At 49.6% G+C, this 25,486-nt stretch overlaps 1 protein-coding gene across 5 annotated transcripts in view; it reads left to right on the forward strand.

The window, feature by feature from the left end:
- Positions 1 to 25,486, forward strand: part of CACNA1D (calcium voltage-gated channel subunit alpha1 D) — a 505,293-nt gene that overhangs the window by 348,576 nt on the left and 131,231 nt on the right. For 3 of the 5 annotated variants that reach the window (XM_062201090.1, XM_062201093.1, XM_062201095.1), the window contains exons 5-8: positions 7,577 to 7,719; positions 12,668 to 12,820; positions 13,345 to 13,541; positions 22,650 to 22,753. In XM_062201090.1, coding sequence (XP_062057074.1) covers positions 7,577 to 7,719; positions 12,668 to 12,820; positions 13,345 to 13,541; positions 22,650 to 22,753 — 597 coding nt within the window. Of the gene's footprint in view, positions 1 to 7,576; positions 7,720 to 12,667; positions 12,821 to 13,344; positions 13,542 to 21,975; positions 22,080 to 22,649; positions 22,754 to 25,486 lie in introns of all 5 variants that reach the window. The other 2 variants (XM_062201094.1, XM_062201096.1) reach the window with 1 other exon arrangement.

Genomic DNA, 25,486 nt, shown 5'->3' on the forward strand with positions numbered 1-25,486 from the left:
CCCAGCCAGAGGTGCAGTGGTCTACCCCAGCCAGAGGTGCAGTGGTCTACCCCAGCCAGAGGTGGAGTGGTCTGCCCCAGCCAGAGGTGCAGTGGTCTACCCCAGCCAGAGGTGGAGTGGTCTACCCCAGCCAGAGGTGCAGTGGTCTACCCCAGCCAGAGGTGAAGTGGTCTACCCCAGCCAGAGGTGGAGTGGTCTACCCCAGCCAGAGGTGGAGTGGTCTACCCCAGCCAGAGGTGCAGTGGTCTACCCCAGCCAGAGGTGGAGTGGTCTACCCCAGCCAGAGGTGGAGTGGTCTACCCCAGCCAGAGGTGGAGTGGTCTACCCCAGCCAGAGGTGGAGTGGTCTACCCCAGCCAGAGGTGGAGTGGTCTACCCCAGCCAGAGGTGGAGTGGTCTACCCCAGCCAGAGGTGCAGTGGTCTACCCCAGCCAGAGGTGCAGTGGTCTACCCCAGCCAGAGGTGCAGTGGTCTACCCCAGCCAGAGGTGCAGTGGTCTACCCCAGCCAGAGGTGCAGTGGTCTAACCTTGGTCAGGAGCAGGTCATGGCAGCAGTGTCAGGTGAAGAGAAGGCATTTTGGTTGACTTTGTGAAGGGCCAAAGAATGGTAGCATCTGGTTATTGGGAGAATCCCTGACAGAGTTAGCCCAGGTTTTAGCGGGGAAATGCCTCACCAACTTAACCAGAATTTTCTTTTCCATCCCAACAGTCACTTTAGAAGGCAGGGCCGTTTGACATGAGTTTCTAAGGGACATCACGAGACATCCATCTTATGAGCTTCCCTGGCTCCTTCTGACTGACTTCTGTTTCTGAATCTTAAAAGCTAAAGGAAACGCGATTTTTTTCCTTTGAGTAATGTAAAAAGGGCTGCGTTGACATGGTTAAGCTTCCAGGACCCTCATCAGTTCTTTAGGGATGCACTCAGTGACTGGTATTATTACTTACGAATGTCTTAAACCTGAAGGAGCTTATGTTGGGAAACAGAGCTTAGGTTGTGAATTTTTCTTTTAATTCTATTTCCCACAAACTTCAGAAATGTCCTTTATTATGTAAAAACAAGACCCAACTCCTTAGTATCTGCCAGAAACCTACTTGAAATAGATCAAAATAATTAGTAATTAAAAGAATAGAAATATATGTAGTACAGTGCAAAAACTAATCAAAATAAAGCTAGAATGACAGTATTAAAATCCAACGAAGTAGACTACAGAACAAGAAATATTGGGGATAATGAGACATTTCATACTGACAAAGTCATTTCATCAAAATATATGAAGCAAAAACTGACAGGTCTGTAATTCTAGTTGTACTTTTTAACACTCTTGTTAGTACTGACAAAATATTTAGATAGAAAATCACAGTGGGTATAGGGAGTCTGGGAAACTGCCCTCAAGCGACTTGACCTAATGGGCGTTTCTATGAACTCTGAAACACGAGAGCAGAAGACCTTTTCTTCCACATACATATGGGACGTTCAGCAAAATCTCAGTGAAGTTGAAAAGTTAAAATCATAATGACATCTTCTGAATGAATTTAGCAATGTTTCTGAGTAAAAGGTCAGTATATAGAAATAATGGAATTTTCTTGGGGCCGGCGCCGTGGCACACTAGGTTAATCCTCTGCCTACGGCACCTGCATCCCATATGGGCACTGGTTCTAGTCCCTGTTGCTCCTCTTGCAGTCCAGCTCTCTGATGTGGCCTGGAACAGCAGAGGAGGATGGCCCAAGTGCTTGGGCTCCTGCACCCACATGGGAGACCAGGAAGCACCTGACTCCTGGCTTCAGATTGGTGTAGCTCCGGCCGTTGTGGCCATTTGGGGAGTGAACCAACGGAAGGAAGACCTCTCTCTCTCTCTCTCTCTCTCTCTCTCTCTTTCTCTTTCACTCTCTCTCTCTCCTCTTCCTCCTCTCCCTCCTCTCTTTGTCCACTTCCTCTTCCCCCCACTCAATATTACTTTCAAATGGATAACAGACCTATATAAAAAATCCAAAACTCTAAAGAATTTGAAGAGAAAATGTGGAAAGAAATCTTTTTACAACCCCAGGGTAGGCAGAGATTTCTCAGGACATGGAAAACCACTAGCCACACACAGATAAGTGAACAATCCGAGTTGATCAAAATCAGGGCCAGCATTGTGGCACAGGTTAACCCTCTGCCTTCGACAGTGGCATCTTCCCGCCCCCCTTTTTAAGAGATTTATTTGTTTATTTGGAGGTAGAGTTACAGAAAGAGGGAGACACGGAGATGTCTTCCACCCATTGGTTCACTCCCCAAATGACTGCAACAGCTGGAGCTGAGCTGATCTAAAACCAGGAGCCTGGGTCTTCCTCTGGGTCTTCCACATTGGTACAGGGGCCCAAGCACCCGGGCCACCCTCTGCTGCTTTCCCAGGCAAAAAGCAGAGAGCTGGATTATAAAGAAGAGCAGCCGTATAAGATACTGGCGCTAAAGGTGGAGGCTCAACTTGTGCGACAATGCTGGCTCCAACACTGGCATCCTGTATGGGTGCTGGTTCGTGTCCCAGCTGCTCCAGTTCTGATCCAGCTCTCTGCTAATGTGCCTGGAAAAGCAGTGGAAGATGGTACAATTGCTTGGGCCCCTGCACTCAGCAGGGAGATGCAGAAGCAGCTTTGAGCTCTCCCAGCGTTAGCCATTGTGGCTGTTAGAGGAGTGAACCATCAGACGGAAAATCTCTCTGTGTCTGTCTCTCCTCCTCTCTACCTGACACTACCTTTCAAACCAACAAAACAAGACAAAAAATGAAGAACTTTTCTTTAGAAGACAATGTGAAGAAAGCGAAAAAGCAAGGCACCGATTTGGGAAACAATCTCTGTACTGCACAGACCTGACAGAGAACTTGAGTTCAGAAGAAGTCCTAATTCAGTAGTAAGAAAAGAACCCAAGAAATGGGCCAAAGATTTGAACAGATCTCTGCAAAAGAAGATACAAGAAGAGCAAACCGATGCTTGCAAAGACCTCAGCCCTGTTAGTAATTAGGGAAATGTATTTACACCACGATGACTGCAGTGCGTGCCCAGGAGGACTCCTGGTTGAAAAAGATGAAAAATACCAGTTGTTAACCAAAATATGGAGCTACCTGAACTCTGATACACAATGAAATGGGAAATGATGTAATCATGTTGGGAAAATGGCCCAGTTTCTTACAGTGTTGAACGTATACCTATCTGGCCATATTACCAGTTCTATGCTTAAATATTCAGGATAACTGAAAACACATGCCCACAAAAACATTTTTGATGATGGAGAAGAACTGGACGCAACCCGAGCAGCCCTTCACAAGTGAACAGATAACATCTTTGTGGTACATCTATATAATGGAATATTATTCAATAATAAAAACTGAATGGAAATAAATCAGTTTGGCTGAACCTCAGAAACATTGCTGCAAGCAAATGAATGTAAGGAAATGAAAAGCCCGTGGGACCAGCCTGTCCACGGGTGCCTACAGCCAAGCTTGGGTGTGATACCAAGGGGTTCCAGAGGGCTATTCGAGATGGTGGAAATAATTGTGTCTTTTTATTTTTTTCTTGCGCCCTAGGCTTTTATTTATTTATTTATTTTTTGCCAGGCAGAGTTGATAGTGAGGGAGAGAGACAGAGAGAAAGGTCTTCCTTTTTGCTGCTGGTTCACCCTCCAATGGCCGCTGCGGCCGGTGCATTGCGCTGATCCGAAGCCAGGAGCCAGGTGCTTCTTCCTGGTCTGCCATGTGGGTGCAGGGCCCATGCACTTGGGCCATCCTCCACTGCCCTCCTGGGCCACAGCAGAGAGCTGGCCTGGAAGAGGGGCAACCATGATAGAAACCGGTGTCCCGACCGGGACTAGAACCCGGTGTGCCGGCGCCGCAAGGCGGAGGATTGGCCTGTTAAGCCACTGCGCCGGCCAATAATTGTGTCTTGACTGTGGTTTGTCCTTGGGTTATTCATTTGTCAAAACTCATCTTACTGTACACATCCTTTATTTTTTTTAGGATTTATTTATTTTAAAGACAAAGAGACAGAGATCTTCCTTCTGCTGGTTTACTTCCTAAAAGGGCGCAACAGCTGGGACTGGGCCAGGCCGAGGCCGGGAGCCAGGAACTCCAGCTCGGTCTTCCACATGAGTGACAGGGACCCAGGTACTTGGCTATCGCCTTTTGCTTTCCTAGGCACATCAGTAGAGAGCTGGGTTAGAAGTAGACTAGTCGGGACTCAAACCAGCACTCAAACAGGATGCTAGTGGTAACTTAACCTGACGTGCCACAATGCTGGCCCCTATTATACACATTAAATGGACATATTATATGTGTAAAGTTAATTTTAAAAAATTATCTAGGAGGGCCAGCGCCATGGCTCAACAGGCTAATCCTCCGCCTGCGGCGCTGGCACACCGGGTTCTAGTCCTAGTCGGGGTGCCGGATTCTGTCCCAGTTGCCCCTCTTCCAGGCCAGCTCTCTGCTGTGGCCCAGGAGTGCAGTGGAGGATGGCCCAAGTGCTTGGGCCCTGCACCCCATGGGAGACCAGGAGAAGCACCTGGCTCCTGGCTTCGGATCAGCGGGGTGCTCTGGCCGCAGTGCGCCGGCCGCGGGTGGCCATTGGAGGCTGAACCAGCAGCAAAAAGGAAGACCTTTCTCTGTCTCTCTCTCTGACTATCCACTCTGCCCTGTCAAAAAAAAAAAAAAAATCATCTAGGAGACCAGTGGAAAGCAGAACCGACTCACAGGTCTTTATTCAAGTATGAAGAACCTTAGAGTATCAGATTCCTCTTTAAAATGTACTCCAGTAGTTAGGACGGAGCTTGGGATGTGTGCATCCGATATGGTGGTGTGTGTGTTTGAGTCCCAGCTTTGTCTCCTGATCCCAGCTTCCTGCTAATGTACACCATGGGAAGCAGCAGGTATTGGCTCAAGTAGTTGAGTCCCTGCTATCCAGGTAGGAGATCTGGATTGAGCTCCTGGCTCCCAGCTTTGGCCTGGCTAAATCTGGCTTGGTGGGCATTTGGGGAGTGAACCGGCAGGTAGGAATTTTCTTTCCTATCTTTCTCTGTTTCTCTGTTTCTCTGTTTTTGAAATAAAAATAAAGTGAAAAAGTGCAAAATAAATTTTAAAAATATATGCTAAATTGTAGCTCAAGAAAGATCAGAAGAAAAGTTTTAGAAAGGGAAAAAGTGGAATTACCATCTTTTTATTTAAATCCAATTCCTGCTCACTGAGGTTTCCAGCTGCAGCCTGTATCTTCATCCGGTGGACTTTCCATTCCAAGTCGACGGTGACCTATTGCAGTTGTCAGGACTCCCACTAGCAGGAACGTTGAGAAAGTGCTTGTTTCTCAAAGGCGAACTATTGACGATGGAGCCACAGGAGGATGCGGGGGTCTGCAAGCGCCAAGGAGACGGATCCAAGCCAGTGTTGTTCCCACTCCTCTGAGTTTTCCATCAAGACCTGTTTCAAGCATCCAGCTGCTCACTGGAGCGTCAGGGAGGATCATGGGATCCTGGTTCTGGGGCTTCGGACTGCTCTCTGGGTTTGGGAAGCCCCTCTTTTTTCCTGTGATTCTGTCTTCAGGCATGTGGCCCAAGGAAACTTCCGAAAATGTTCATGGTAAATGGTATGAGAAATTGATTTTAGTGCAAGAAAATAAATGAAATTCATGCATACTTTTCTCATAACGTGCATTTCCACGACGTTTCGGAAGACCCCCCTCTTAATTGTTCGTGGGTGAGAGAGAGCAGTACGGAATGGCATCGGAGAGGATGAGAATGGGAAGGGGGGGTCTGGATCCTTTAATCCAGTTTTCTGATTCTGCCGAGAGGGAAACCGAGGCCCTGAGAAGGAGCAGGGCTGGTAGAAGTTTCAGGCATGGACCTCAGCCCTGGCTCCTTCCCGCCCTGGTCGGTCTGGGATCGGCCGCCAGCCTGTGTTCTGACTTGGGCTTTGCTGAACGGGGCGGGGGACACTCTTCACCAGTTTTCAGGGACATCGCTGAAGAAGATGAGGTCGCGACGTGTCCGCTGCAGAACACCCACCGCTGAACGCAGGCTCAAGTCACCACCTGCATAAATTACTTTCCTAACCCTTTGGGATGAGAATTCCTGTGGCTTCCACATTTCAGATGAGCCTGAGGTTTTCTTTTCTTCCTCTCTGTTTTTTTGTGTAGCTCTGAACTTGCTCTGGAGGACAGACTTGGAACTTTAGCCTTGCTGCAGGGGTTTTCAATGAATAAAAAAAAAAAAAAAAAAAAAAAAAAAAACTATGCTAATGTGAGAGAGAAAGACCTGTCATAACTTTGACCTGTTTCCCTAGTGATAGCCCGGGAGAGCCCACCATTGAAAGCTTTGAGAAGATAGAGGCCTGGCTTGCTGTCCCCGCTGCCTGGGTTCCTTGCTGATTGCTGTGCCGTTATTTAAACACAGGGCTGCTCTATAAATGGCCCAGAATGACAGCCGGTGCCGATCAGGGCTGCAATCAGACCACCCTGTGTTTTGTGGACTTGGTGTCTCGGCAGTCCAGAGGCCTGCCAGTCGGGGCAGTTTCTGCTTTGGTTGCTAATTAAACTTTGGAAACCTTTTCTTTGTTGCTGGGCCAATCGTTCCCACAATCTGATTGGCCAGAGTTGATGCTATGTGAAATGGGCAAATTTATATTTATTCTGAAAAACGAGCAACAATTCCGAAGAATAAATATTTATTTGAAAGAGCAAAAGTAACTGTCAAATGAGCGGATTGCATGAAAATAGCTTTATCCGGGAAAAACCTTCTGAGAGTAGGAAAAAATTCGTTTTGGCTGCCAGACATATTATTCTCATTTCAAAAGGCAACATGATAATACTAACACCTTACCTTAGGTGACTCCTCTGCACCTTCGCTCAGCTCCGCAGCTGGGACTCACATCATCCTCCAGGCAGCCCTCTGAAAGCCGAGATGGGGGCGGGCTGGGGTCACGTGGGAGGCACTGTCGTGTACAGGCGTTGGGCTCTGAAGTCCCTTGTTGATGTCTCCATCAGGTGGTTTTTTAGCATGACCTCTGTCCGGCACCCTTGGGGATGCCAGGCTAGAACAGACTAAAACTCCTGCTGTTACGGAGGCCGCGTGCCAGGGGGGCCCACGTGCCTGGATTCGCCCGTCAGCTCTGCCTCTCCTTGTGTGACCTTGAGCAGGCTGTTGGCTCCCGTTGTGTCAACGGCAGTGGTAATTGCTGCCGTGTAACATCTTGTGAGGATCAGTTGAGATAACATGTAAAGTGCTCAGCGCGTACTGAGCGCTTGTGAGCGGTAGCCACTGAGGTCACCATTGTCGTGTCAGTGTGCGGCAGTCCCTCTTGTCATCCATCAGGTCCCCCATGAGTCCTCGTGGGTACTGGTGTGAGAGCAGACGAGGTGGACCCCTGACCCGCACCCCTGTAGGTGCAGAGGTCCTGCTTGGATCTCGCTGCCCTGCTCGTGCCTTTGTTTTCCTATCCTCCTCTTGAAGCAGCAGCCATGCAGAATTAGCCCTGGTACAAAAATAACTCGCATCACCACCCCGATTCCGCATCCTTGGGTGACAGACTCTAACCTTGCTTCCTCTCTCCTCCTCCTCTCAGGTTGTTTAGTGTAATTCTGGAACAATTAACCAAAGAAACAGAAGGCGGGAGCCACTCCAGCGGCAAGTCAGGGGGCTTTGACGTCAAAGCGCTCCGTGCCTTTCGAGTGCTACGACCTCTCCGACTCGTGTCAGGAGTGCCCAGTAAGCACTTTGCGTTTCCCGGAGGCGGGCGCGTGCTGGCCCCTTCCGCTGGGTGGGCTTCGGGGTCGTGGGACGGTGCAGCAAGGTGGGGGAGGCCCTCACCGTCCAGAGAGCATGCTAGTTTGTGCTGTGACCTTGGATCCCCGTGACAGCTCTGACTTGGGCATGGCTGCGGGTTGTTGTCACCCTGAAAATGCAGAAGAAAGACTCCTAGGCCAGATGACTCGAGATCTCCACTTCCAGCCCTCTGATTTCAGGCTGGTTTCTCTCCCGACAGCTGCCATCATCTGCCCGCTTCTCTGAGGGTGGCGGCTCACAGCGAAGAGGGGAAGAGGGCGTTGGAGGGCTTTGCTGATGGCCTTTATTGAAACTGGGAGTGGCTTGGGGGATACTCCTTGACCGCCCCTGCTATTAGGAGTTGAGTGTGTCTGGTGCTAGGGAGAGAGATGGGTGCTTTGGCTTCCTCACCCTTGTGAAGGGCACAGTTGAACCTGCCACAGTGGTGGTAAGAACGACAGGAGATGATGGAGGCAGAGCCTGTTAGATGATACCTGGAACAGAGGCGGCACGTGGAGAGTGAGAGCTACTGCTGTTCTCTGCTAGGCTCTGAGACCCTGTCAGGGACCCCAGTTTGCTTCGGGCTGCAGGTCAGCTTCAGTCCCACCGGAGCTGGAACAGAAGCCCTGTTGGTACCCTGGCCAGGAGCCGCCAGCCTCTTGATCCTTCCTAGGGAGTGTGGGGTCTGCATCGCTGGGCTCTGCCCTCTGGTGGGACTCCCTCTGGGTAGAAATCCTAGCATCTCTCCCGGGGACTGGTACTTTGGGTGGTGACGTGCCTGAGCTGGAGCAAGGACAGACTCAGGGACCCGCAGCGTGCCAGTTTTTCACAACTTGTAAAGACACTGGAAGAATACTTGTTGTTGTTGTTGTTGTTTTTGCCTCCCCAGAATTTCTTCATGAAATTTTATTAAGCCTATTGGTACGCAGAATGCACCAAACATTTTCTGGGGAAAAAAAAAACACCACTATTTCCAAATTTAACATTTTAAAATGTAGGAAATGGTGTTTTATGTGTACTTGTTTTTCCAGATGGTTCATTTATTTTCATTGAAAAAGATCAGCACAAGTCAAAACCACAGAACCGTCTGGAAGCAATTGAGAAAAAGAGCAATACCTTGGAAGTGACTGGCTCTGCTGAGTGTAACGTGATTAAATGAGAAGTTCAGTGAGCAAACATGTTCTTTCAGATCTAGTTGTTACAGCTTAATCTAATATCGAGGTAACCGTGATAGCGTTTTCCTCCCCAAAGAGCAAATGGCAGGACAGCCTGCCCGTGCTCTGTGCTGCATGCACGTGAGCGAGCCAGCGTCGGGGCAGGGAAAGCTCTTAGAGCTGGCACAGCGTCACTGCACCCCCGTTGGTGGGAGAGGCTTTTAGGAGCCCGCCGAGTGTGGTGCTCCCACTTACTCCTGAGACTCTTAAACTTTTTGTCTTTTTCTTCTAAAATGTTGGTGAACAAAATTGGAGAGAGATCTGCACCTCCCTGTTGCAAAGAGCAGGCAAAGATGGGGGTGTGAAGTCATGCGAGGACCTTGGCGGCTGTATTTCAAATGCCACGGTGGGGAATGTTCACCATGGCACCCAAATGGGCTTCTGAGGCAAAGGAATCTGGACCACCTGGTTTCTAGTGGTGGTTTTTAGCTGTGGTCTGGAGATCTCTTCTGCAGTGTGTGCAATTGTTTAAAAAAAAAAAAAAAAGACTCAACATTCAGTATTCCTTATCTAGGAACTGTCTAGTTCCATCTAAAGAGAGTTCAGGTTGTCCTAGAAGACCTGATTTTGTCGAATGGGATGTATACTCGTTAAAATATGTTTCAAAAGGTAGCATTTTAGACAACAGTAGAGTTAGCATCCATTTAATAAAAATTAATATTAATTGGAATTAACAGTATCAGAATGGGATGGAAGCCTAAAGATCATCTGGTCTACCTGCATCTTCCTTCTGATGAGCAAACAGGGGCTTTTTAAGAGATGGGGACTTTGCAGGTTCTCCTGTGGGGAGCCAAGTTGGACCAGACCCAGTCTCGCTCCTGGTCCAGGGTCCTTTGCTCACCTCCCCATGGCCTCCTGGGTGAGAGTCTCATGTCGATGGTGCACAGAGGTGCTAAGTGTGCTGAGTGTCCATGTCTGTGTTCAGAGGAAGTGCTGTCCTCACTGTGACCCATCTGAAATGCAGTAGCTACACCACACCTAAGACCATACACAAAGCGTGTGGCTCACTGCCGTGAATTTATGAGCACCAACGGCAGGACGATGATGATACTGAGTAACTCAGCCAAGTCTTAAAACAACAACAAAACAGTCCAAGTGGGTTAGAGCAAGCATTTCACTTTCATCTTCCAGTGATTTCTTAAGAGGCAAAACTCCTAAAAATCATCCTGTGATTTTTTTTTCTCTCACAAAAGAAAGTTTAAATATTCCAAGGTGGTAGCATCTAGGACTTGAGTTGAAATGAAGACCCTAGAAAGATAGGGTCAGGGCAAGGGTTGAGGTGCAGTGGGTTAAACCCTGGCTGCTCCACTTCTCATCCAGTTTCCTGCTAATGCACCTAGGAAAGCAGGAGATGATGGCCCAAGTCCTTGGACCCCTGCCACGCGTGGGGAGATGTGGATTGAATTCTGGGCTTCTGTCTTTGGCCTGTACCAGACTTGGCTGTTGCGGCCATTTGGAGAGTGAACCAGCAGATGGAGTCTTTCTATCTCTCCCTCTCGGTCGCTATGCCTTTCAAATATATAAATGAATAAATCTCTTTCTTTTAAAAGGAGTCTTGCTGGATCTGAAATCTTAGCAAGCTTCCCTCACCATGTGCTGCTTACCATGGTAAACTTCTGTTATTATTGCAGATAGAGTATTCTGTGCTTGGCTTATTCTGATTGCTAATTTATATTGTTTAAAAGTTTGAGAGGATGGCCGGCGCCGCGGCTCACTAGGCTAATCCTCCGCCTTGCGGCGCCGGCACACCGGGTTCTAGTCCCGGTCGGGGCACCGATCCTGTCCCGGTTGCCCCTCTTCCAGGCCAGCTCTCTGCTGTGGCCAGGGAGTGCAGTGGAGGATGGCCCAAGTGCCTGGGCCCTGCACCCCATGGGAGACCAGGAGAAACACCTGGCTCCTGCCATCGGATCAGCGCGGTGCGCCGGCCGCAGCGCGCTACCGCGGCGGCCATTGGAGGGTGAACCAACGGCAAAGGAAGACCTTTCTCTCTGTCTCTCTCTCTCACTGTCCACTCTGCCTGTCAAAAAAAAAAATAAATAAAATAAAAGTTTGAGAGGCATACATACACAGAGCAAGTGACTCAGTACTTCTGTCTGCTGGTTCACCTCCCAAATGTCTCCAGCTGTGGGGACGAAGGGAACCCGGAACTCAATCCAGGGCTCCCATGTGGATGGCAGGAGTTCTTCACTTGAGGGGCCTCCCAGCTGAGGAGGATCCTGAGCTGGGACTCAAAGCCAGGCACTCTGATGTGCTGCACAGGTGTCTCACCTGGTGTCTTAACCACTAGGCTCACCACCCACCTTCATTTCTAATATATAGTTGAAGCATCTCAGCTTCTTACATTCTTCCTTTCTTAGGTCATACCTGGGGAAGGGGAGAAGAAGCCAGAAAAGGGGCAGGTTGAAGGATGGAGAGGTAGTGGGGAAGAGAAGGAGAGTGAACAGCACAGAGCAAGAGCCAAGGTCATGCTGACATGGGGTCAGGGAGTCTGGGTCCTGCCTGGCCTCCTCCCTCAGTCTCTGCTGCCTCCCCTAACTGTCCTGCATGTTGCCAGCATCTCTTCCCTGCTCCCTGGCAGCCTTCCCCAACTTGCGGCCCTGAGGATTGCACTGGGGAGGGCTCCCCTTCTCGTGTCTTTCCTCTTACAAGCCCACTTTTCAGTGGCAGGGCGCCTACTTGCACCTTTGTGTGATGCCAAGGAGTCAAATTCAGCAGGTTTTAGCTGCTCCCACCCTCTGCACCTGCTCCACCCAGCTCCCAGGAGGGCTGCTGTTTTAGACACTTGTCTTTGTTCAGGGCACTGGAATATGCCTCATGACCCGGGCTCAACTATGGGAGCCCTGCCTCGGTACGTCCTATCACCTGAACTCAGCTGCTGCCTTCGGGTCCCATCCTGACCAACCTGGGGGGCCCCAGTAGTCTTGAACTACTTCTCTGCCTCTGTCACCACTACTGCCCAGGTCATCCTTTTAAAGGAGCTGCTTTTTGCCAATGGACTAACGTCTGGCTCTGGAACGCGAATTCAAAACCCAGAACCACCTGGTGGCCATCTCACCTCTCCTCAGACTGTTCAACAAGACTAACATCCCCAGGTCCACGCAGTGCTCGCCCACTTGTGTGCTCTTGGTCCTCTGCCCTCGGCCTCAGCTGTGTGAACCCACCCCACTTCACCATCAGGCCCCACTCAGGGGAAAGCTTTTCAGGGCCGACTCTCATCCTCTCGAATGTTACCTGATTGGTTCTTAGTCTCAGAGCACCTGTGTGCTGCTGTAGCGCTATCTGGGTTATTTCTGTCTCCTTCCAGAACGTAACCTCACAGGGAGAAGGTGCTTCATGAAATGCATAGGGATATTGTCCAGAGCACTAAGCATTAGACGTTGCACGTGGTAGATGTTCAAGGGGTTTTTCTGAATGGGCGAACAGATGAGAAATGAGTAACCGACTTTGCCACTGAGCAGTCCGCTCTCCAGGACTTAATTTTTCATTCCGTCAAGTGGGGGGGTTGGAATAGGTGACCTTTTAGGTTCCTCTTGAGCTCATCTCACATCCGGGCTTATTAAACACTGAAATGTGGTTGAGCCTTATCACTGTATGTCATCAGAGGGGCAGGCATTTTGAGGAAATGTATGGCATGGAAGCTTCTCCCTGGCTCACGAATGTATTTTTCTCTTTCCTAGGTTTACAAGTTGTCCTGAACTCCATTATAAAAGCCATGGTTCCCCTCCTCCACATAGCCCTTTTGGTATTATTTGTAATCATAATCTATGCTATTATAGGATTGGAACTTTTTATTGGGAAAATGCACAAAACATGTTTTTTTGCTGACTCAGGTAAGTAATGAAAATAATCACTAACTTGAAAATTTTGATTTTCTTAAAAGCAACTTCTGTAGTTTTGGAAAAATCTAAAACAAAATGGGCAAAAAAAATTTTTTTAAATGCACCTGCAAGCCTGCTGAGCCGGTTCTCAGTGTGAATTGCGTTCAGAATAAATGAGAACTGAGCCTGCTTTTGCACACTGATTTCCTGTGTAACGCATCCTAGCAAACACAGGGAGGGGGTTCCTCCGACCAGAGCGTGGGGCAGACCGACAGCACTGTGCTGTGTGAGGGTGAGACTGTTACCGCGGAGGGGAGGACGGCTGAAGGAGGAGCAGTGGGGTCTGACCAGGCGTAGCGCTACACTCCTTCAGTCAGGGAGCAGCTCAAGTGGACCTTGAAGGCCAAGCAGGAGCTGGAGGCAGCTCAGATGGGAGGTGGATCGTCTGGGCTCTGGGATGGGCCCTCAGCTTCTGCTGGTTGGGATTTCCTGAGCTTCCGCCACTGAGTGGTGCAGCCTGCTTCCTCTGCTTGCAGACATCGTAGCTGAAGAGGACCCAGCTCCGTGTGCGTTCTCAGGGAACGGACGCCAGTGTACCGCCAATGGCACGGAATGTAGGAGCGGCTGGGTCGGCCCCAATGGGGGCATCACCAACTTTGATAACTTTGCCTTTGCAATGCTCACCGTGTTCCAGTGCATCACCATGGAGGGCTGGACAGACGTGCTCTATTGGGTAAGCAGCCCCAGGGAAGGGTGTGTGGACTCTGCTCTCCTGGGGTCAAGGTGTTGCTTGAGCTAGAGCAATTGGAGAGTTAGCGGAGAAGAGACCCTGGAAGTCAGTTCCTAGGAAAGGAAAGGAAGTTGGCTGTCTCTTCACTTAGCCAGCTTCATTGCCCTGCTCTCCCAGGGCCTTGGTTTTAGTTCTAGAAGCTGCTGCATAGCATCGGCTTCTGGCTTTTTTTTTTAATAAGATTTATTTATTTACTTGAAAATCAGAGTTACAAAGAGAAAGGAGAGGCAGAGAGAGAGGTCTTCCATCCGCTGGTTCACTCCCCAATTGGCCACAATGGCTGGAGCTGTGCTGATTAGAAGCCAGGAACCAGGAGCTTCCTCCAGGTCTTCCCTCATGGTTGCAGGGACCCAAAGGCTTGGGCCATCTTCCACTGCTTTCCCAGGCCATAGCAGAGAGCTGGATTGGAAGTGGAGCAGCCAGGACTCAAACCAGTGCCCATATGGGATGGGGGCACTGCAGGTGGCGGCTTTTCCCACTACACCACAGCACTGGCCCCAGCTTCTGGCCTTTTGGTCCTCCACTGCTTAAGGTGGCCTAGGAAATTGTGATCAAATGTGCCCAGGAGTTCTCATTGGAGGAACCCCATGAGGCCAGGGCTGTCCAGATTAAACCCTAAAGAGAGCCAGGGAATCATCACCCAGGTTATAGGCCCCTGGGCTTCCACAGGCTGAAATTTATCTTTTGTACATAGAAACAGTTTGCTAGATCCTAAAGGGAAGATAGGGAACATAAATTGGATACCTTTCACGCGTCCCATAGAACAGTATACCCTTGAACCCACCATGAGGCTTTCCCCTATTATATTTTGTATCTTTGGCCTGACTGTAAATCAGCCTAGCCAAGCCCTGGGTTCTCTTCCTCTGACTTAGGAGCTATAGAACTCAGGTCGAGATGGCACGCCAAGCTCCCAGGCCTGCTGGACCCAGCCAAGCCACCGTGAAAATACTTGGACATTGTTCTAATGGCTACCATCTGATTGCCCTCATTCCTGATGGAGCCCGAAGGGTTTGTGATAAAGTGCTGTAGAATTTTAACAGCCATTTCCCCAAGGTGATTTTTTTAAGAAGATGTATTTCTTTATTTGAAAGAGAGAGAGGTGTTCTACCGCTTGTTCACCCCCTGGATAGCTGCAATGGCTGAGGGTGGGCCAGCCTGAAGCCCGGAGGGTGGAGCTTCTTCCACGACTCCTTGTGTGGATGGCAGGGACCCACTCTTGCACTGCTTTTCCCAGGCCATTAGCAGGGCACAGGATCAGAAATGGAGCAGTGGTGACACGAATTGACTCCCATGTGGGATTCCGGCATTGTAGATGGTGGCTTACCCCTCTACGCCACAAAGCCAGCTCCCCACGCTGACTTTGAAAGCTTGCAGAAATTTAAAAATTGTTTACCATGGTACACAACTAGCTGGGGGCAGCAGCTAGCATAGATTTTGCTCCTAACATTATAAGAACCAATGGAATTTATCAGGATTCCAATAATGAATTGTTAAAAAGAAATCAGTAGTAAAGTACCTTGAATTGGCAGCTTCTAGTCAGAAGACCTACAAACTGAGAGGCAGCTGTAAGTTTCAGAATAGTAGACATGTGCCTGGATGTCATGCTACCGTAACTTTAGAGTGAAATATATACTGGTTATAAATCGATTTTTGTTTCCCTTCACCAGTGAGCATTAAACTTGCAGGGTTGTAAGAGTCCCTCTGTGCGCAAGGTTAGCCAAGGAAGCTAGATTTTTATCTTTAGTCCCCAAAACGTGAGTCTAGTTTGATGAGGTTTAAACATTACCAACATGTTACATCTTCTTTACTGTCTTCCCTTCCTTTTCTGATTGTTGTAGGTTGTGAGTGTGAGTGTGTGAGTGTCTGTGTGAGTGTGTGTGAGTGAGTGTCATTCATGTTTGTGAGTTAATACGTTTCCATGAAGAGGAAGGAAAGGGCTTGTATTGAATGAGCAAAGGCCATTCAATGGGGGCCTCTGGTTAGGTCAAAGGTTGATTTTCACCGTTGTCTTCTGAAAGACAACTTCTGGTCAGAGCAGCTGATCATGGCCTTGCTTGAAATTTCTGTTAAATAGAAAAAGCATCATCCAAATAACCCAAGCTCTGGTTCTCTCCCCCTGAAGTATGCAGAAAACAACAATTTGATTTTTATAAAAATAAGCATCTGTGACTCCTCTGGCTTTGTTCTCCTCCATCGTCATGGTGAATTTTCAGCTGCCGATCCAACTGCTGTGGCTCCTGGGGAGTTGGAGGCTGTGTGTGTCAGCCCATGGATCCTCTCTCAGCGATTTCCTGCTGTCCAGCAGTGACAGCTCTGGGAGTGTTGTGACTGAAGGAGAGAGAACTCCAACGCCCAGAAACCAAGGTTTCTACTGGCTTTCTTGGGAAATTTTAAGCATCATCTAGGGTGGTAGAATTGTCATCTTTATTGTTAATATGACAGTCACATAGTTAATAATTTGACAATATAATTACATTCTCTATGAATTACATGGCATCTTTGCTCTGACGGAGGAGCTCGTAATTCATAAACAGAATCCCAGTCTGCATCCCTTAATAGGAGGTCTGGGATCTTAAAGGTGGAGACAGTAGAGAACCCCTGGCACATTTCTGGGTTCTACAGTGAGTGTTGGTGGTCCTCTGTCCAGAATAGGGGTCTGTACGTTTCTTTTAAGAGGAGACTTTAGAAATTGACTTGAGAAGCAGGGAGACAGAGTGTACACATCCATTGCTTCACTCCCCGAATGTCTGCAACAGCTGGGACAGCGAGGGCAGAGCTGGGAGCTGCAGCCAGCTCTCCTGTGTGAGTGTCAGGGATTCAGTCCCTCGAGTCATCACTCTCTGCCTCTGGGGTGCTTGTTAGCAGGAAGCTGGAGTCAGGAGCCGGAGCCTGGACTCCAACCCAGGCACTCTGACATGGGATATGGGCATCCCAAGCAATGTCTTAACCGCTGAGCCAAACACCTACTCCATGCAAATTTCTTTATAAAGGACCAAATAAGAAACATATTTGGCCTAGCCAGCCCTGCAGCCTCTGTTGTAACTGCAACTCTGGGGCTCTAGGTCAGAAGCCCCCAGAGACAACCTGTGAACTAATGTCTGCTCCCATCAGTCTTCATTCAGGGACTCTGAAGTTGGATTTTCATGAGTTAGACAATATCTTTGGATATTTTTTTATCAGCAACCACTTAGACATATAAAAAAATATGTAAAACTATTAGCATGAAGGCTGTAAAAAGCAGGCTGGATTTGGCCCGCCGGTGGTAGCTGTGGGGTTCTCTGCTATAGACTGGACCCTGGCTCTGAGTCCTTGGCATTCTTTCACTCATCAGCAGTTAGTGAATCCTTAGAGAACACTAGGGGGCAGCTGAATCATGTCTTCCAGAGTGTTTTCTGAGCTCTAACTCTCTGCAACACATCAGGATTATTTTTAATTACTTGTTGATTACATTTATTAGTTCATCACAGAGCTCGGCAGGCACCAAAGAACCAAGCCTTCGTGATACTTTATGGGCTGTGGTCAACTGGAAGCCACACAGCTGTGTCCCAGGACAGAACGTCCCAGCCCAGCACTGCCTGGCATGGAGCAGGTGCTCAACGAGTACGAGGCCCTCATCCTTCAAGTGGACCCAGCCTGTGGCCTCATCAGTGTAAATGGGCCATGTTGGGATAGCTATTTTTACACACAACTAGGGAACAAAGGGAACTTCTTGGGGGAGACACAGGAGATTAGATTTTAAGTATTGATTGAGAGCAAAGTTCCCAGTCCTGTAGGTGTCTGTGTATGGTGGACAGAGTCTTAGCCAAGGGACTATTCTGCAGCTCCTTTACGCTGTAATTCTCAGTAGTGCCTGGCAAAGGCTGGCAGGGCCTTGAGAAGGGAGGTGCAGGTGGATTCTCTGTGCAGGAAGGCAAAGAACCACTTACATGGGGAGGGAGTGGGCTCGGGAACGCTTGGTGCTGGGGAAAACAAGGATCCTAGGGCTCCTCCATGAAGTGAGTTCCACAAATGTGATTGACATGTCATTGAACTCACATGTGGGTTTGTGTGTTTCTGGCTTACGTAGGCAGTAGGGTGTGGGGCAGGGAAAGCGTATGAAGGCTGGGTCAGGCTGCGTGTGGGATCCTGGATAAGTCACCGATCCCTCTGGGCTTTAGTTTCCTTGTCTACAAGATGCACCCTTAGATTTATGCTTTGATTTTTTTTTTTATTCCACTTAGAGGAAAGTCTTTCTTTTTTTTTCCATTCAGATGGATTTTTCTGAATGTGGGAAATTAAAAAATGTGGTTTCAGCAGTAGAGCTGTCCATCTGTAGTCATGGATGGCCTCTTGTCTTAGCGGTAAGCTGTCTTAATGCTGCACACAGCTGTGCAGGTGGCTCTGTCAGACCCTGGCCGGAAGTGCTCACGGCTTCCTTCCACACACCTGGGAAATTCCTGTCTGGACAATCAGCCGAGGGCTTGCCTTTCTTCTAATTGCCTGCTTTGGGGAGCCACGGCCAGTCTATCAGGTGTGCAACAGTTAGAAAACACAAAAGTCCTCCTGCATTGATCTTTAATTTGGGAAATGTATGTGCATTTCAGCTTTTAAAGTGAGGGAATACTGAAACTAAATGGAATATTGTTTCTTGGGCACCAGGTAACATTCCATTGTGACTTGGAGGTCAGTATTTTTTTTAGAGGTTTATTTATTTTACTTGAAAGTTACAGTTAAATAGAGAAGGGGGGCCGGGGGTGGGGGGTGTCTTCCGTCCACTGGTTCACTCCCCAAATGGCCTTAACTGACGGAGCTGAGCCCATCAGAAGCCAGGAACCAGGAGCTTCTTCCAAGTCTCTCACATGGGTGCAGGGGCCCAAGGACTTGGGCTGTCTTCTACTGCCTTCCCAGGCCATAGCAGAAGCTGACTCAGAAGTGGAGCAGCCAGGATTTGAACCGGCGCTCATATGGGATGCTGGCACTGCAGGCAGCAGGTTTACCCATTATGCCACAGAGCCGGCCCCAGAGGTCAGTATTTTTAAAGTGTAATTGAAGTGCTTCTGGTCACACCATGGTTTATCCATTGTTGATCAAGACGAGGCACTTGGAGTCCCAAGCAGAGTCTCTGTTTTCATAGGGGTATTTTTTGGAGGAGGCTGGCAGTTCTAATTTTTGCCTCCTGTGTGTAGCGTGAGGTCTAAGAAATACTTGGCTCTGAAGAGGGAGTTGGCTGGGAAGATTACATGGGGAGAAAGACGGGGGGCCGAGTTGAGTATGTCGCCCACCTTCTGGCTGCTTTGGCTGAGCTGTGGCCTATCTTCTGGGTCACTGGTTATCATTCTAGGTGACACTTGTGATTCAAGAAAACATGAATCTGATGGATACCTATTCCCCAGAAATTAAAAGCTTTTTGATTTTTTGACAGGCAGAGTGGACAGTGAGAGAGAGAGAGACAGAGAGAAAGGTCTTCCTTTTGCCGTTGGTTCACCCTCCAATGGCCGCCGCAGTAGGTGTGCTGTGGCCGGCGCACCACGCTGATCCGATGGCAGGAGCCAGGTGCTTCTCCTGGTCTCCCATGGGGTGCAGGGCCCAAGTACTTGGGCCATCCTCCACTGCACTCCCTGGCCACAGCAGAGAGCTGGCCTGGAAGAGGGGCAACCAGGACAGGATCGGTGCCCAGACCGGGACTAGAACCCGGTGTGTTGGCGCCGCAAGGCGGAGGATTAGCCTAGTGAGCCGCGGCGCCGGCTAAGCTTTTTGATTTTTTAAGAATACCTTCCCTTCCAACCTGAGACCCGAAAGAGGGTTGAGACACAGATGGCCTAGCCAGCTGAATTCTCAGAGCTGAAGAAGAGGGAGGTTTTCTTTCTTTGTTTGTTTTTGTTTTTTTATTTGACAGAGTTAGACAGTGAGAGAGAGAAAACAGAGAGAAAGGTCTTCCTTCCGTTGGTTCACCCCACAAATGGCCACCGATCTGAAGCCAGGAGCCAGGTGCTTCCTCCTGGTCTCCCATGCGGGTGCAGGGGTCCAACCACTTGGGCCATTCTCCACTGCCTTCCCAGGCCACAGCAAAGAGCTGGACTGGAAGAGGAGCAACCGGGACTAGAACCTGCGTCCATATGGGATGCCTCCCTGCCATGCGTACCTTGGTGCCACCAGCAAGGTCTCAGTCCTAGGTGCTCCCTCCAAGCTGAGCTCTGGCCATTGTGCCCAGCAGCCTGCTGCTTCTCCACATATGGGTTTTCAAACGAAGTTTAGTGGTGTAGTTGCTTAGGAAGAATTACCCTTTGCCTTCCTGCTGAAATTAGTTTATCCAGCTTAATTGGATCAACAATTGCAGCCACGGCCCTGGCTCATTCATTACTCTAATTGCCAGTGTGAGATGTGCAGACTGATAGGAGTTCTATTAAGCACATCAATTTTCATGTGGCTAAGCAGGTGTTTCATAAGGGATTTAATGGCCTCTCCCTCAGATTGCAGCAACAGATGTTAGGTAAATTTTTAAAAAAAAAATATTCTCTTTTCCTGTTTGGCTTCTGCATGAAGCAGGCTTTGTGAAATGCACGAGCTTCGTTCTGTAAAGCTAAAGGTTGGAGCCAGATAATGTGTGGGCAAGAGCACCCTGATGGCCCTCAGGGCTTGCACCTGCAGAACAAGAGAGACGGATCTGCCAGGTTCTGGGTCTCCCAACAGGGTCAAACCCGGTGCCATCCTTTCTGTCCCCTGGCTGGTCCTTGCCTCTCACTCCAGGGAGAGGAGTTTGTCCAGTTGAACCCTTACTGGTGCTGCTGGAATGTTCGTCTAGCTGTGCTCCGTAAAGCTCCTGTTGGCTCCAGCTTGGAAGCTGTTCACTCCCACACCTCCTCTTAGAGGGTCTGGCAGAGATCCTGTCTACACGTGCAGCTGGAGCTCCTCTAGATGCAGGGGTTCCTCCGGTCAAGCCCTCCTTTCACCTCTAATCCCACTCAGCTCAAAGCTGGAGCCAGTCTCCCGAGGTCGCAGCCAGGTCTAGGGGCTAAGGGCTTCTTTCCTCTTCTGCCACCCCACTTTAAAAAAAAAACAAGATTTATTATTTATTATATTTATTTATTTGAAAGGCTGAGATAGAGATCTTCCATCTGCTCGTTCACTCTTCAAATGGCTGTAACAGTCAGGGCTGGGCCAGGCCAAAGCCAGGAGCCAGTTTCATCCAAGTCTCCCACATGGGTGCAGGGGCCCAAATATTTGGTCCATGTTCTGCTGCTTTCCCAGGCATGTTATTGGGGATCTGGATTGGAAGTGGAGCAGCTGAGAATCGAACCAGCACCCATATGGGATGCTGACCATCACAGGCAGAGGCTTTACTCACTACGTCACAGCACCGGCCCCTAATGGACCCTTTCTGTAGGTGCAACTGAGAACAGGCTCACCCTGCACCAAAGCACCCTGTATATTCATGTGTCGCTAGTTGGCCTCTGAAAAACCTTGCTGTCTGCATGTGTTTCACTGAGCTTTCTCTCATGGATGGCAGGTGATCTGGGTGCAGGTGGGTTAGATGTCCTTGGATAAATAGGTCAGCCTCTAGGGGAAGGTGATTTCAGGAGAGTTTTTTTTTTTTTTTTTTTAATTTATAGAGTCAAATATTGTAAGTACGTCTCTCTAATTACACTTGACCTTAGCCAAAAGGCTGAAAACCAATGTGTCTCTAATTCTTTTCCACCATCAAAAATTTTTTTTTTTAGGATTTATTTGTTTATTTGACAGAGAGACAGGGAGAGGGAGAGACAAAGACAGAGAAAGAGCTTCAGTCTGCCAGTTCACATCCCTGGGCTGGTCCAGGCCAAAGCCAGGAGCCTGGGAATCTGCCTGGGGTTTCCATGTAGGTAGCAGGGGCACTTGGGCCGTCTGCTGCTGCTTTCTCAGGCACTGGCTCAGACGCAGAGCAGCCAGGACTTGAACCAGTGCCCTGATGTGGAATGCCGGCATCACAGGCAGCTGCTCAGCCCACTGCACCATGTGCTGGCCCTCCACCATCACAAAGTTGAAAGGCAGCGGAAGTGCTAACAACTTGGGCAATAGAGAGAACGGATTCCATTTAAGCATTAGTTTTGTCTTCCACTAAGACTTTTCTCTGAAAAATGATGTATCAAGGAGTTTGCTGTGAGAAGGGGTCAAATCTCAGCCGATTTCCCTACTCAAGGCCAGAGTCTGCTCTTATTTAGCCCGAGAGCCCTGATGACTCTTCATGCAGGCGTGTGTGTGTGTGTGTGTGTGTTGTAAAGTGCGTGCATTGGCTACTGTCTGGGGTTTGCATCTAAGTCAACGTTAATTAAGCATATAGAATGCTGTCTCTAACTTGACCTCTCTCCTTACTAGATTCTCCTATTAACCCGCTCCTGTGAGACCATCTTCTTTCTTGCAGATGAATGACGCTATGGGATTGGAGTTGCCCTGGGTGTATTTTGTCAGTCTCGTCATCTTTGGGTCATTTTTCGTACTAAATCTTGTACTTGGTGTACTGAGCGGGTAAGCTGCACCTCTTTCATCTTGAAAGCAGAGTCCTAAGGACAGTTGCCAAGACCACCCAGGCTGCATAGATGGGGGCCAGGTGCTGACGTGTTCTCCAGGGCGTTCGCTTTCCTGCTGAGATGTCCCAGGTCAGGCCGTATCCTGGAACCTCACCAGTGTTCAGGAGAGAAAGTGATAGAACGATTATTGACCAGAAATTAATTGGCATGGTTGCTTGGGATTTAAATAGTTTCTATTGCTTGCCCTTTTGACTGTCCTAAAATGAGAGACATTTATAATGGCTTTATTGGCCTGGATCCAAATATTATGCAGATGAATGAGTTTTAAAAAAAAAAAAAACAGTAGCTGCAGGAGCCAGTCTGGGCCAACTTTTGGAAGGCCGCATTTGTAGATTTCAGCAGCAAAACCTGGCCTTGTTGGAAGGGGGAAAAAATGGCAGGAGCTGGGCCCAGTCCTGTTGAAGAAGCACTTCCGCTGTGCCAAAGCTCTAAGTGGTCTGGCAGCTGCCCCCAGGGCTCTGCTCATTAGCCAATGGATAACTGATGACTGATCTGCTTGCATTTACAGGTAAATGATGCGATAGGATGGGAATGGCCATGGGTGTATTTTGTTAGTCTCATCATCCTTGGCTCATTTTTCGTGCTTAACCTGGTTCTTGGTGTCCTTAGTGGGTAAGCAGTTGGATCCGTGTTGCTCACTCTCACGCTGCCACGTGGCAGGCAGCTCTGTGTGTCTCCTAGCTGCTCCCCGACGGCTTCTCTGCATGTGTTTGGACTCTGATGGCCCCTCCGTGTGTTGCTTTTGGATTGAACCCGTGATTCTTTCTGCCTGTGTCTGTGAGAGTCTGTGTGTCTGATGCTTGCCAAGCACTACTCATTTCGTGAAAGTGTCGCCCCAAAGCCAGCCTCATGTCCGCGGACGTGTCCCGGTGGATTCCATGGAAGAGGCTTCCCAGCCTTGGTGTCCCCCAGGGAGGGGCTTTTGTCCATTGTGGTTCTGTTTGCCTTCGTGCAACCCTGGCTCCTCTTGGTTGCACTGGGGATGTTCTACACACTTGGTTCAGATTTTGTGGTGTAGGAGAAATGAGCCCAGAGCTGTGCATCAATGCCCAGCAGTTTACACATCTTCCTCCCTCAGGTTGGGCTCTTTTATTAACTTGGTTTCTCTGCTGTTGCCGTCAGGTGCAAATTGCCCCTCTCATTGCCTCGCCGAACCTGTCTTTCATGCAGAATGCTGATCTGCTTTTGCACATATATTTCTTGGGGCCTCACTGTGGTCCTTATTACCTGGGGGTTTGTTGAGCCCTGTCTCCCTCGACTGCCCCTGCATCACGAGGGCTCAAGGGAGACTGCCTTGGGATGAGGGTGCCTTGCGTTGTGTGGCTCTGCCTTGCCCGTGGTTGGCGATGCCACCCCAGAGCCCCATGGGTAGCTCTGCTTCCTCGCCCTTCCTTGGTCCCCATTGGAGAACAGAGTATTGCAGGGAAGGGAGCCTTCCCCGGGCTCTCTGGGAAGGGTCGCCAGCACATGGGCATTGCTGGGGTTGGGGGTGGGGCAGCACCTGGAGGCCCAGGAGGTACCCATGTCCCCTCCCCTCCCAACAGGAGCCTCTTTTGCTGCACTGAGCCCAGCGGTCCTCAGGATGCCACCTTAATTGATGCCTAGGGAGTTTGTCTTCTCACTCAGTTTCTCTGGTTCTCTCCGGGGCTGTTTCTCGGGGGAGTGGTGTATTCCTGCATGTGAAGAGGCCTGTGTTGCGTTCTTGAGCAAACAGTCATCGGCTGCATTGGCAGGGACAGGGCTCTGCAGAGCCTCAGTCCTGCCTCTGGGCTTCCCTGCCTCCTCGGCCCTCCAGCCTGTCCATGGTGTTCCCCAGGGTTAAGCCTTAGGAATTCGCAGTTTCACACCGTGGTCTCTCACTTGATGCCTTCATGTAGGTGAATGGCCCAGGAGCCAGTGTCCCCTAGTGAGAGGAGTGGGGCTGGGGTGGAACTGGAAGGTGTGACAGCCCAGGTTTCCTCCTGCAGAACCTGCAGTTCCTCAAGCCTCCTGCTCTTTTACTTTGAACTTGGAAAGCACCTTCCTCTCGGTGATCCTCTGGGGCCTCGGGTTAGGGTTGGGAGTGTGAGAGTGAGTGGCATTTATCCCTGGAGAGACTGCCCCAGGAGCTGCCCATACAAGGTTAACAGCAGTTCTGTTGTGAATTCCTTGGCGCCCCGTGTCTCTTAAACCCGACTGAACCAACGGAGGCCATGGAAACCACTAATTTTAACAGTGCCGGTGACATGCCGTATCTTTCAGCCCCGCCAGGCAGGAGCCACCGCCCCGCCCTGGCAGGGTGCAGCAGAGGTGGGAGCCAAGTCTTGAGGGGCTCAAGAGGAGTAAAAACAAGAGGACTGGGAGGAGGGGCCCCCGTCATAATGATGGGGTTCAGTAGGCAGCCTGCAGGAGGTACCCAAAGCTGGAGGAGAAGGTGGAACAGCCGTCTTACTAAAATGCATTTTGAAGGAAAATTGTACATTTTTGAAAAGCATTTTCATGCATCAAAACAAACCCAGATCGCTGGCAAAGGAGAAGGCAAATGACTCGTGAATTTTTTCAAAGGAAATGCAAGGCTTCCTTGATGCTAGCTGTCAGTTCACGCCATGTCCTGACTCCTAGATGCTGCCTGCACTGTACCCAAGGAGGGCACGTCCGTCGGTGGGAGAGGCGAGGGGGTGTGTGAGGTGCAGCAGGGGCAGTGTCTGCAGACAGAGGGGTTCTCGGCCATGGTCACTCGCTGGGTCTGCGTTCCCTGAGGCCTGTTGTGTACCCAGCTCCAGGCCAGAGGCACCTGGATGGCTGAGACACACACAGCATCCTGTGTTCAGGTGGTGGCCACCTAGGAGGGGAGGCCATTTATTTGTAAATACTGCAGTCTGGGAAATGCTGCCGCTGAAGTCTAGACTCAAGGCTCCGTGAAAGATGTGGTGGGATGGACCGGGGACGCTGATGAGGGGCCGGCATCCTCTTACCTCGTCCTGCTGCCCACACTCATCTGCTGGGCTAACTCACCTTCTGGGTTTCCACTTGTGTTTTGTTTTTGTTAAAGCACATTTAAAATAGTTGATTTTAATTGTATGATCCTTCACATGAACAAAAAAAGGAACAGTAGAGGTTTTGCAAAACGAGAGTAGGGACAATTGATGTTGCCTGCTCCTCTGAGACTGACAGACCAGCACAAGGGGAATCCTGCGGCACTGACCCAGCAGGCTCCCAGTGTGGGAGTTCCAAGCGGGACACCTGTTGTTGTCCTGCAGCAATGCGCTGGGCGCTATTGTGTGTCTGTGAGTCTCTTACCCTTTCTGAGATACCCGTTGGTGCTCCCTGGCGCCACCTTGTCCGTGTGGCTACGCCACTCTTGTA

The sequence above is a fragment of the Lepus europaeus genome, chromosome 9 (genome assembly GCF_033115175.1).
Source record: "Lepus europaeus isolate LE1 chromosome 9, mLepTim1.pri, whole genome shotgun sequence".
Classification (NCBI taxonomy): Eukaryota; Metazoa; Chordata; class Mammalia; order Lagomorpha; family Leporidae; genus Lepus; species Lepus europaeus.